The sequence below is a fragment of the Trachymyrmex cornetzi genome, unplaced genomic scaffold (genome assembly GCF_001594075.2).
Source record: "Trachymyrmex cornetzi isolate Tcor2-1 unplaced genomic scaffold, Tcor1.1 scaffold621, whole genome shotgun sequence".
Lineage (NCBI taxonomy): Eukaryota > Metazoa > Arthropoda > Insecta > Hymenoptera > Formicidae > Trachymyrmex > Trachymyrmex cornetzi.
This window is the reverse complement of record NW_017299939.1, coordinates 21197-34170: the sequence shown is the minus strand read 5'-3', so window position 1 is coordinate 34170 and position 12974 is coordinate 21197. Positions and strand designations below refer to the sequence as shown.

Genomic DNA, 12974 nt, shown 5'->3' with positions numbered 1-12974 from the left:
ATACTACAAAACTGATAATACCACGACATATCTTGTCCCTTTCTTGCTTATTTCCTTGTCAGTTAACAAAAAAGAAGTCGTTGAACAGCGATCTTTCTGCGTTTTGTGAACCAAACTGTGTATTTTTGTTACTATTTTCGTTTTACATCAAGGCTACATTTTGAAGATTGCTCGAAAAAGGATCATTTTTTTTCACCTCTTTGTCAATGATGCGACTGATTATAATTGCATCATTTTTTATACTACTCTACAATTTTTTCGGTACAATAGCGATCCCGAGTGATCATAATGCGGTGAGTATATACGTTTTCTCACTTTTGAAATTGTATATTAAAATCCTTATTCTTTTAATCTTTCCGGTTTTCAATGTCATTTATACTTTCTAAATTCTTTAAAGTGGAATCTTAACTGTAAAAATGAAAATTAAGATACAGTCTTGCAAAAGATGCAATAGCTCAATTTTCAATCTTTAAAAGTGAGATTTCACTCTTCAGAGTGACAATTCACTCTAAAAGTTTTCTATAGTAAATACCAGAGTTGGTAAAGACTAATGTTTTTTTTTTTAAGAATAAAACATATTGTGTTTCTTCTTGAATATGTTTTTAATGCTCCAAATATGCTTTAAACAGTACTATAAAAAAAACATATTTAAAACATATTAAAAACATCAATTAAACATGTTTTAAACTGTTTAAAACATGTTTCTTACCAATCCTGGCAAATACGTTAAAAACAATTTAATAAAAACTCTTTAATTTTTATGTTAGACTTATTGATTAAATAATGGGGAGTAAAATGCTTGCTTATTGCTTGTTTGTGAAAAATAATTTAGACTGCAAAAAGATACTAATCGTTTTAATCCTAGATGCGTATTATTAATAAATAATCGAAATTACTTTAGGAGACAAAAAATATAGATGCTACGCATCTAGGATTAATTTTAACTAATGTACGAATATTTGAGAATATAATTTGTCTACTTTAACGGACCTTTTTTTGCAGATAACGGATTCTAATGTGGAGCCTTCAGTGAATAATGGTTAATATGACTTCTAAATTAATCTTTCAGAAATATTTTTAAGAAATATCGTACATTTTTATGCTGCAACAATATCTAAAGAAATGTAGTTTTTCTGAAAATAAATTTCAATATTTTGAATCGTTAAAATTTTGTAATATTAATTTTAAATGGTGTATAACTCAGTACAAATAAAGAAATAAAATTATGTTCTTTTAAAGTAAATTTTTCTTTTTTTATATTTTCGTTCTTAATCTATAGATAACTAAAAAATGACAATTTTTTAATTATGTCATTGTTGTAACAAATAAACGATATCATCCATACTTTTATCGAAAAAATAGTAATATTCTCTGTGAAGCTAGTTCCGGTTTTTTTTAAGATTAAAGAAAAATACTTAGAATTCCATTTTTCAAAACATTCTAAAATTTCAATTGGTTTTACAAAAAATTTGTGTTTAAAATGAGGAAAACAATATTTGAAAACTGAGTATTAACTCTTTTAATACCATACCTAATTTTTGAGACAAGGAATCTGATGATGGAATTAAAAATTCGTATCGATAATAGACATTGCGCTATATCATGTTTTGGCATTAAAAATATTGAATATATTTTACAAAAATGTTATGTAGTAAAAATATTAGACGCAACGGAAAATTTTCGAGCGATTGCACCTGCGTTGGAGGTTTTTCCACACGAACGCCACGTGACATTGTTTTGACGCGTGTAAATGCTCGAAAACTTTTCGTCGTATCTATTGTAATAACTATCTCTTTCAGGACTTGAACATAACTTATAAAACATCCTAATATAACTTATGAAGGGATCCTGTTTTCTATAAAGGCTTTTCGAAGTTGCTGAATTAGATTCTAGCCAAAATTCTAAAATTCAAATAAAAAAAAATGATCTGATTATTGTGAAACTCAGTTTTAGAAAATTTTTGATATCTCTGAGTTTGAATGTAGTCTGAAAATATTGAATTTTAAAAGGGTAATAATTAATATAAAGGAAAATATTATAATATTAAGGACCGTTGTTATGATATTTTTTATACGCAACATACAGGATATCCCGAAATTTATGAATCAAAATACCACAATAAGAAAATTTAAAACAAATTAAGTGTAAAAAGGTCTTTATGAATTTTTATTTTAAACAAAAGTTGTGACATAATAAGGGTTTAAATATGGCCAATTAAAAATTACGTTTAGATGGACTATACTTTCACTGAAATGCGCATTTACTGAACTATTGTACGCATGATTCGTGGACAGGTGATCGTTTAAACGTAATCTATAATTGGCTATATTTAAACCCTCATATCTCAAAACTATTGCTTGAAATAAAAATATATATAACTTTTTTACTTAATTTTTTTGAAAACTTTCCAGCAAACACAAAGTTACGTGTAACGTACCCTTCAATTGTAATTTTCCACAATAACTATAATATAACACGTGTGTTTACTGGGTTTTTTGCTGTGATATTTTGATTCGCGGTACATCCTGTATGTATTTATATACCGCAAACGAAATACACATTTTTAATAAAACTTTTTTACAGTCAATTTTATGTTCAATCTGGCAATTTCCTGTACCTTTGGTGTTAAATCGGTCTCGACTGTTCTGTACACGAGGTAAACCGCACACATGTTGAGTAATGTACTAACATGTAACTGAAAATTTATTTCTTGCATCACTTACGTTTACATTTTTTGCAGTAATATTCCTAATGGCAAAGTTGTTCAAGTAAACGAATCCTGTAATCTTATCGATCCCTTGAAACCAGTTTTCTTCATGACTCATGGTTTTCTTTCCAATTCACTCAATTATAATTTTCCTAATTTTGCCTTTCTATTGTCCAAGGTATAAAACATTTTTATACTTAACAATAAAATTAAAACATAGAATTTTTTAATGTGATTTGTAAATCTTATTTGTATATTATAATTTGAAAATCTTATATTACATTATACAAGTAATCAAGAAAAAAAAGTAAAATCCACAATAAAAAAATTAATAAAATAACTTCTTTTTTTATATATAGAAAGATTATACAGTGTTTTCATTAGATTGGTCTAACGCAGCATGCTATAACCCTATAACAACCACTATGAATTTGCTAGAGTATCCTCTTGCAGTACATAACACTCTTGAAGTTGGTACCTATTTGGCGAGGTATAGCTATTTCACAATATTATGTTAAATTAAAACAAAATATAATAAAATAAAAGATATAAATTGAAATTCAATTAATTCTAATTACAATTTAAATAAATAAACTTTAGATAATAATAGTATTATAATAAAATTAAGTAATCCGATGATCAATACAAAATAGAGTACAAAATAAATATAGCGTCTATCAAAAATTTAGTTTTATATGTTACGCATGGTGTCCCCGATCACTCCTTTTATTTTCGTAGGATAAAGTCCAATAAAAAAAATGTTAAGGCAATAGTTTTACGGTTTAAATAGATCTTTTTACTAGTCTCTCTTATCAGTTCGACTTTGGATGGCATCGCCAAGATCAGGTCAAGATCATATCGATTTTTTTTAATGGAAACCTTTATTTTTATTGCATATTCTTGTAACTTATCTTGCTTTTCAAAACAGCTTTTCGAAACACCATAATAAAATATTTATGCATCAAGTACTTTTCAAGTTATAAGGCTTGAAAGTTACAATATCGCTGACATTAGCATTATGTAAGATGTTCGATTGATAGTCAAAATCTTTTAAATATTTTTCAGGGTTATGATCTTGACATTATATATATCAAGATCAAAGCCTTTGGAGATTGTTCCTTTTATTTTCATTTTTATTATAAAAATTAAAGTAAAAGGTACAACAATCTTTCAAAGGTCTTAATCTTGACATATGATGTCAAGATCATGATCCTAAATAACATTTAAAAGGTTTTATCAATCGAACAGATTACAGTACTATAACTTTCAAGTCTTATAACTTAAAAAGTATTTAATGAAAAAATATTCTGTTATAGTGTTTTGAAAAACTCTCGAGATAAACTAGAATATGTAAACGAAAATATGTAACAAAAAGTGGAGGTTTGCGTTAAAAAAAATCGATATGACCTTGAACTGAGCTTGGCAATTTCACCCAAAATTAAACTAATAAGACGAAAATAGAGCTTTTTAAACTGTAAAATTATTATCTGAACATATTTTTAAATAGACCTTATTCTATGAAGATAAAAAAGATCTGGAATACTCTGCATATACAGGATGTACTGAACTTTTTTGCCAATCACTTTTGTGTAGATAGAGCAGACTAAACTGAGTTAAAAAGTCCTCTACCACTTTGCAATTTTCGCAATACTTAACAAGATATCAATTACTAAAAATTGTAAAATATCTAAAAATGGTCTTGAATAATTTTTTACTTAAATACTATTAACTTTACAGAAAAACTGCCAAATATTAGTATTGAATAATTTTTTACTCAAATACTATGAACTTTATAGAAAAGCTGCAAGAGACAAAAATCATTTATTTTCTTCTCATAAAGTTCCGAGAATTTTTTTGAATTTTTTATCAACTTTTTAGTACTGGATTTTCTTATTTTTACCAACATGAGAAAATACGGTAAAATTCTGAAAAAATTCTCAGAATTTTATAAGAAGAAAATAAATTATTTTTGTCTCTTGCAGCTTTTCTATAAAGTTCATAGTATTTGAGTAAAAAATTATTCAATACCAATATTTGGTAATTTTTAGTAATTAATATCTTGTTAACTACTGCGAAAATTGCAAAATGGTAGAGGACTTTTCGACTCAGTTTAGTCCGCTCTATCTACACAAAAGTGATTGGCAAAAAGTTCGGGACACCGTGTATATATATATATATATGTCTATAAAATTTTTTTTTTAGCCACGTCAAATCATTGATTGATACGTGCGATGTTCCGATGAAGAATATTACATTTATGGGCCATAGTCTTGGTGCGCATGTAAGTGGCTTCGCCGCGAAGGATCTCCAAAAATCAGGTTACGGCAAAATTCCGCTTCTCATCACTACCGATCCCGCATATCCCTTATTTATATTCAGTAATTGCGAGAGCAGACTTTGCAAGAAGGATGCAGAACGTGTAGTAGTTCTTCATACGTCAGCTGCCGGAATACAAAAGTCTATAGGTCATCTCGATTTGTGGTTCAATAACGGATTAAGCCAACCAGCTTGTGGTGGTAAATATTATATTTAACTTAAAAATAAATTAATCAGGGAAAACGTTATAAAAACAACGGCTAACAGAAAAAAATTAGAAATAAAATAAATTTTTATTTCAGGCTGGTTCTTCGGTACTACGAATCTTAACTGTTCGCATAATATAGCCATCGCGTATTTATGTAATACGTTATTTTATGAATGTAAATATACTGCTGTTGGTGTTTCTATATCGTAAGTTCGCTTTTTTATTAACAAAATGTTTAAACTTAGATCAATCCAATTTTTGTAAATTTTTTGGCTTTAAAAACTTTATCAAATCAAATTAAACACTTTTATTAGATGGAAGCTATATTAATTGGTATAACCATATGTACATTTTTATTTTTATTTTTTTTTCAGACCCAGAACAATCCCGTTTCTCAAGTATGTATAAATAAAAAAATCTTTTCTTGTTTTTGTTTCTTATCTTGCGATTATTGTACTTTTTTTTATCATAACTGGGCATTCTTGCAGTATTTTGCCCGGTTGTTCTTCCAACGAAATTGATTGCATTATCGTGGATCATAGGATATTCGACCGTAACTATGCCATAGAGGGAGACTACTGTGTTTCTGTTATACCAGAATTTCCCTACTGTACAAAGAATCTTTCTGTCTGTCGAAAATAAGTTGAGACGAATTCGACACTTTAATTTAATTATAATGGAAATGAAATTCTACAATCGTCACTCTCATAATAAGTGCGATAATAGACAGAGCCACATAATTAATAATTATAATTAAATTTAATTGCATGACTTTATTTAACACAGATTTTTATTGTTATAATTTTTAAACTGTTGAAAAGAAATTAAGCACTGCAATGTGCAAAGTTTAATAGAAGAATTGATAGATGAAAATCTATTAAAAATGCGAAAAAGATAAAAAGGACGTTAGATTGTATCGTATATTTCTCGATTTTCTTCTTGAATTAAATTAACATAATAAAATTATATAATGATATTTTACTTTTACATTGTCTCATTTATTTTTTGTATATATTGTATATACTTTTAATATTACGATTTAGTGTTATATTTTAATATTATTCAATATTATTCAGTCTTTCATAATTAAAGTTTCTAATTAACTTAATTCTTTGGTATTACCATATAATATTTTAATATTGCGCTACAATATCTTATATATTAAGAATAATGATGTGCATGAATAATTCCATAGTAATCTGCGTATATTTCATAAGTGTGTATGCTATATGAAAAAATTCGTCCTTATAAGTTTTATTTAACCCCTTCAGGCCCTTACATTGTAATGTATTTTAAATTTAATGATATTATTTATTGAAATTATTTAATTCAATCGACATTATCTGACACTTTTGATATATACAATAATATATATGTTAGAAAAATAGTCAAAATTTAAAAAAATTAATTGTTTAAACAATGACTTATTAAAGTGTGCCAAATTGTATTAAAAAAATTGTTTTAACATGGTTCTAATAAAATTAGGTCTGAGGAGATTAATATTTGAATTTGCATTTTACCTAAAATATTAGATTGTATAATATATACTTTTAAAATATATATACTTTTGAAACTTAAAGTAAGATAGTTACATTTTTGATATTTGGCGAAAGCGAGAAAATCTTGTGTAGTCTAGTGTAGAAATAAAAAACAGACCTAATGTTACATACAAATTTGTATAATCTTGTATGATGTCATATATTATTGTATATAACTATATATGAGAAAATTAATTACATATAATTATAAATATATAATTTTATATACATTCGTATATGTATATATATTTATTTGATTATAGTGTATTAACAGGGCTCGACACCATTTGCTTCTAGGCCGATTTTTGACTCGGCTCCGCCTTCCACTACTCTTCTCATCTCATCATCCCACGCGTAGTCCAAATGTCGCCCAACGCTTAGGAGCGTATAACACTCGTAGACATGAGGCCCATCCATTTTGGGCGCTCACGATGTAAACTTCATTCAATCTATTTTTTTCTTTGCACAACTAAGATAGAATGAAGCAACGCGTAAGCGCTCAATCTTACCTTCACATTCTATCTTAGTTATGCAATGTAGGAAAAAATTAGAATAAAAAGTTTACGGCGTGAGCGCCCAAAGTGGATGGACTTCATGTCTACGAGCGTTATACGCTCCTAAGTGTTGGGCGGCATTTGAACGCGCGCAGAGTAATGAGATGAGAAGAGGAAGGCGGAGCCGATATCGGCTGAGAAGTGCAAATGGTGCCGAGCCCTGGTATAGTATATTATATGGGCCATTTTTTTCCTAAGCAGCTACGTTAGAATAAGTTGCATGAACGAAATACTAATAATTAGTTAAAAGTTAAATTAAGACTAAATTAACGTAGGTTAAATTAAATGTTAATTTTAAAAAACATTATTTATTACTAAATTAAATGTAATTTTTTAATATTAAATTACAAAAGAAAATATTAACAATATAAATCAATAAATTTTAATATTTTATTTATGAAATAAGTTTAAATACAACGTTCCCTTATACAAAAATTACAAAATACTAAAAATATCATATGAATTTTTCAGAAAAAGGAAAAAGCTATTTTTTAACAAAAAGTTATTGGCTAATCAAATGAGATCGAGTATAAAAAAATAGAAACATGATCAAATATTATTATTTTTGTCATTTTTATTTCACAACCCTTAAAAATTATCCTTTTTGAGTTGTGATAATTTTGGTATCCTACAAAGTTGTAATAAATATGGATAATTCATTAAGAGTGACAACTCAAAATATGACCAACAATTTATATTTACCTCTAACTTATTGTTTTATATTGTTTTATACATATATAATTTTTTCATTTTTTCAAATGCGTCTTTTTTAAAAAGAAATAATGAGAAAAATAACCATTTAATTATTTTTTACTCTTATTATCGGATATTATAAAAATAAAAACAATCTGCGCAATGGTATATGTATATATATAATTTTGTTATTAATTATTTACTATCACATATTCTTGTAAAATATTATTTTACATATTTTCTGCATACTGTTATGCCGCAATTATATCAGCACAAGATCCAAGACCATCGGAGATTCGGGGAGGATATAATTTTAAAAAAAAAACACCGCACTTATCTTTTTTTTTAATATAAAACGTTAACTGAATAAAATTTATTTACTTAAAAACTGACGTAGTTATACTACATTTTTATATTTATTATATTACATATTATATATACAGCCTCGGTAGTCTAAAGGCTTAGGACGCTCTCACGGTATGCAAGAGATCCAGGTTCGACTCCCGGCCGAAGTAATATTTTTCGCAATAAGAATTAATTATTTACAGATTTTAATATGTTATTCATCATTAATAAGATCGTTTCGAAGATGCAAATAAGCATTAAAAATTTGTTAAATTGCCAGTCAATTTAACTCGTGATATTACTGCGGTAGTTTAATAGAGTTAGAGTTTCAAGACTGAAAAATCATTTCGGCGCGCGTTTTTAGGGACTACATACGTAGTATATAAATTTACATAAGAATTATACAAGCATTAAGATCCAGCTAGACCGTTTAATTTTGATTTCTATAGTTTGTGTTATCACATATACGGTCCTATAATATATTATATTATATATTACATACATTATAATTATTATATTACAACTCCACTTAAACTTCGATTACACTTTTTACTATTCTCGGACCGCGAAAGGACAGAGTAATATGTCGCACGAATTATACAATGATTGACTCGCTTGCTCGCGCTTTTCAATATTTATCTTGCATCTTTGCCGCATCAATTTCTAATCGGTATCAGCATTCGTCAAATTATAACTGGGTATCCGCGATCGGATTCTCTGTACCGATCGCGATCGTGCAATTAAACAGTGTCCTCCTTAACTTAGTTTTTATTTTATAATTTTTATTTTATTCTTAATTATTCTCTCTTACGAGTTTCACAACTCGGTTTCTTACCTTGATCGCGTTATCGTTTATTAGGTCATGAGCAATCGCACTCAGGGCAAACTCAGCAAATAACTTACAATTTTCAATAATGCTGTAATGTCAATATTTTGTAAAGACACGCTTGTCAAAGTTATTGCTTAATACGCCATGGTATTTTTCGAACTCTTTTTATTGTCCATTAATATCTTCAGTAGTCCGTTAAACCGTTAATATCTTCTTTCACAAAGAATGCAGATCGTTACTACTACAATAATTCTAATTTCCCTTACACGATACATGTGTTTATATGCCGCGAGTGATTTAAACATTTTCGACAATATAAATATTTTAAAAAATTTAACGAATTCCTGTGTCTTCGGCGTTACATCGGTATCAATGGTTTTGTTCACCAGGTAAAATACACACATTAGTATCTAATGTTAATTTATTTCTTACGTCAATTATGTTCGTATTTCTTTCAGTAACATTCCTCGGGGTAAGTTTATCGAAGCAAACAAATCCTGCGATTTTTTCGATCCATCAAAATCAGTCGTCTTTATAACCCATGGTTTTCTTGCACATTCGTACTGGCCTAATTTTGATGAGCTTACCTCTTTACTGTTAAAGGTAAATAATTTTTATACATAAGAATAGAAACAAAAATGTAAGATTCCTCTCTGCATTAAAAAAATTTTATATATTGCGTAAGTAATAGAAAAATATTATAATACTTACAATAAAATAATTTAACAGAATATGACCTCCTTTTTCTGTAGAAAGACTGTACGATATTTGTGTTAGATTGGTCTGATGCAGCATGTTATAACGACCCTGTTATCATAAATCTGCTAGCGTATCCTTTCGCAGTACGTAACACTCGCGAAGTTGGTAACTACTTGGCAAGGTATGGCTATTTTACAATGTTAATAATACAGATATACATATATAATAAACATAAATCCAAATTTAAATAATTCTAATTCCAGTTTCAAATGATTTTCCAAATAATATCGTAATATTAGATAATAATTAAGTAATACCGATAATTAATATATAATGTAAAATAGATATAACGATTATTACAATTTAACTTTGTACATGACATTGTATATGTTATATTGAAAATAACAAAAATCAAATGACGATGTTAAATCGAATAAGATATGATGTTTTTAGTTCATATATATTTGTTAAAAATTTTTCTTTTAGCTACGTTAAATCGGTGATGAACGTGTGCAATGTTCCATTGAAGAAGATCACGCTCATAGGCCACAGCCTTGGCGCGCATATAAGTGGTTTCGCTGGGAAGAACCTTCAGAAATCAAATTACGGTAAGATTCCGCTACTCATCGGAACTGATCCCGCGGGTCCCTCATTCTTATTTAACGATTGCAAGGACAGATTTTGCAAAACGGACGCTGAACGTGTAGTAGCTCTTCACTCATCATTTCTCGGAATACAAAAATCTATAGCTCACCTCGATTTATGGTTCAATAATGGCATTTCGCAACCAGCATGTGAGTAATTAATTACTATATATAACTAAATATTCGGAAAATATGTCACTAAAGCAATAGCAAAAAAAAATACGAAAGTATATAATATAAAATAAAAATTTTTGTTTTAGGTTCATTTTTTCAGGTTAACTGCTCGCATAATATAGCTGTTGAATATCTGGCTCATACGCTGTTAGATAATTGTGTGTATGTCGGTGTTCCTGTATCGTAAGTTTTTTGTCAACTAACGGCCTGTTTAAATTTAAATTAATTATTTTATAAGTTTTTTTGGACAATTTATAAGATAGAAGCTACGCGATGTCATAAAGTCGCATCACGTTATTTATTTCTACTTTTTTCAGGTCTAGAATATTCCCGTTTTTTAAGTACGTATAAATAAAAAAGTATTTCGTTAGAATTTTTTATTTATACCCAAGCGGAATAACAAGTCACAATAACGTCAAAATGACATTAAAACGAATCGGCAATGATTGAAAAATAACTTTTAATGATCATTTTGGAGTCTTTTTGACATTATTTTGATATTCTAATGACTTGTTTTGCTTGGGTAGGCACTTATTTGAACGTTTATTTTCCGACTGTAATATTATTTATCATGATTGCGTACTCTTGCAGTGTCATGTCTGGTTGTTCTTCCGATATTACTAAATATATTGTGGTGGATAGCAACTTATTCGACAATAACTATTCTACAATCGGAGACTACTGTGTATCCGTTACATCGAAATATCCCTACTGCAAGAGAAAGAACAAGCTGTAAAAGATCTATGTAATCAACACTTTAATTTCGTTATGATAAAAATAAAATTGTATACTTGTCAATCGTATAATTTTAGAATAATAAGATTAACCCTTTGTCGCATAATGTGCCTTTAGAAGGCATATCTTTCTCGCCATAGTTTCTGTACGTTTTTACATATTTCATAACTGATTTATATTATGTATATAGTGGAATGAAAGTCGTGCGCTCTTGAAGCAGGGAGGAAGATAAAGTGAAAGTCGCTTCGCGTGGAAGTTAGAGAGCCTCAAAGGGAGAGAGTGGTAAATTGCATTACGTGAATGCCCCATCGACATAGAATGGACTACCGATGACGATGGTGGGGATAGAACATTTATACATATTTATACATATTCATGCATGAAAATTTTTTTACCGGGGAGCGTCAACGCTGAAACGATATTGTTCAACAATAACATCAAAATGACATTAAACCGAATCGTGATTAATAAAAAAAATGACTTTTAGCACCAACGAGATACTATTAAAGACCGTTGGTCCGGAGCAAATTTTCGTAATTATTAACAGAGAGAAACCTGAGAGTGAACATTCCGGTCTTTTTCGTGTACCAAATCTTGTAGAATAATGTCCACGTTTTCGTGGTTCCTTTCCATGCTAATACGTGGGCACCCATTTCCAAAAATCATAGCGGACATGGTTTTTTCTTTGCTTCGCTCTCAAAATTAATCTTGGAAGACATACAATTCCATAAACATGACATGACATGTTATGATATGTCATGTCATGACATGATCTAGTATTATCTAATAGCGAACAACTCTGAAATATATGCCATGTCATAACATGACATATCATGACATGACATGGCATGTATTTCAGCGTTGTTCGCTATTAGATAATACAGAATAGAAGTAAATGCGAAAACGAAAATATTTGTAATCATATTCATTTCTTGACGAATAAAAAAAAAGTGTACTCGAATGAGTATTTTTATTCACTTTTTATTCACTTATTCAAATATTAGGTGCATTCATCGGGCACATTACACGTGTGCAACAGAAGTAGGAAGAAAAGATTTGATGGCCTTGAGTAATTATTTCACAAACAACGTAATTCACAATTGGAATAGTCGCATAATCAGCATATATTGCGTTATCGTCCTGCACGCGCTCTTTATTAGTTTGTCGTTTCTATTTGCATTACTAAAACTGTCTGAAAGATAAAAGAATACCATAATTAATGCGGTAACATGCAGGTTGGATTCAGACAAAAATACATTTTTTGCACTAAAATAAATATATATTAATCTCTCGGATAATTCTCTTCTTCTTTTCATTTTGCCTAATCTACAGCATTATTTTGAATAATTTACAACATTACTTTTACAAAAAGATCTTTTAACAAAAGAATTATTTGTATGATGTATGCGTAAATATTGTAAATGCAATGTGTTTCTGCAACACTTTCTGAGGTACTTAAATGTGATAAATATATGTATAGATTCAGTTTATTCTGGTTTTTAATTAGAAATTTACACGGATTATTAAACGAT

The 12974-nt window shown here is 28.6% G+C and overlaps 2 protein-coding genes across 2 annotated transcripts; both read left to right on the top strand.

Annotated features, from left to right (window-relative positions):
• The first annotated feature begins 206 nt into the window (after window positions 1-206).
• Window positions 207-5959, top strand: LOC108766788 (phospholipase A1). Its single transcript, XM_018516290.1, has 9 exons — window positions 207-293; window positions 1003-1039; window positions 2584-2656; window positions 2741-2885; window positions 3067-3197; window positions 4910-5223; window positions 5326-5437; window positions 5606-5629; window positions 5720-5959. Exons 1-9 carry the CDS (start codon window positions 207-209, stop codon window positions 5871-5873), a joined length of 1077 nt encoding a protein of 358 aa, XP_018371792.1. The 3' UTR covers window positions 5874-5959.
• Window positions 5960-9463: 3504 nt separating this feature from the next.
• LOC108766782 (phospholipase A1) lies at window positions 9464-11443 on the top strand. The gene is made up of 7 exons (XM_018516282.1): window positions 9464-9579; window positions 9649-9793; window positions 9943-10070; window positions 10376-10683; window positions 10794-10890; window positions 11025-11048; window positions 11299-11443. The coding sequence occupies exons 1-7, from the start codon at window positions 9464-9466 to the stop codon at window positions 11441-11443; spliced, it is 963 nt and encodes a 320-aa protein (XP_018371784.1).
• The last annotated feature ends 1531 nt before the right edge of the window (window positions 11444-12974 follow it).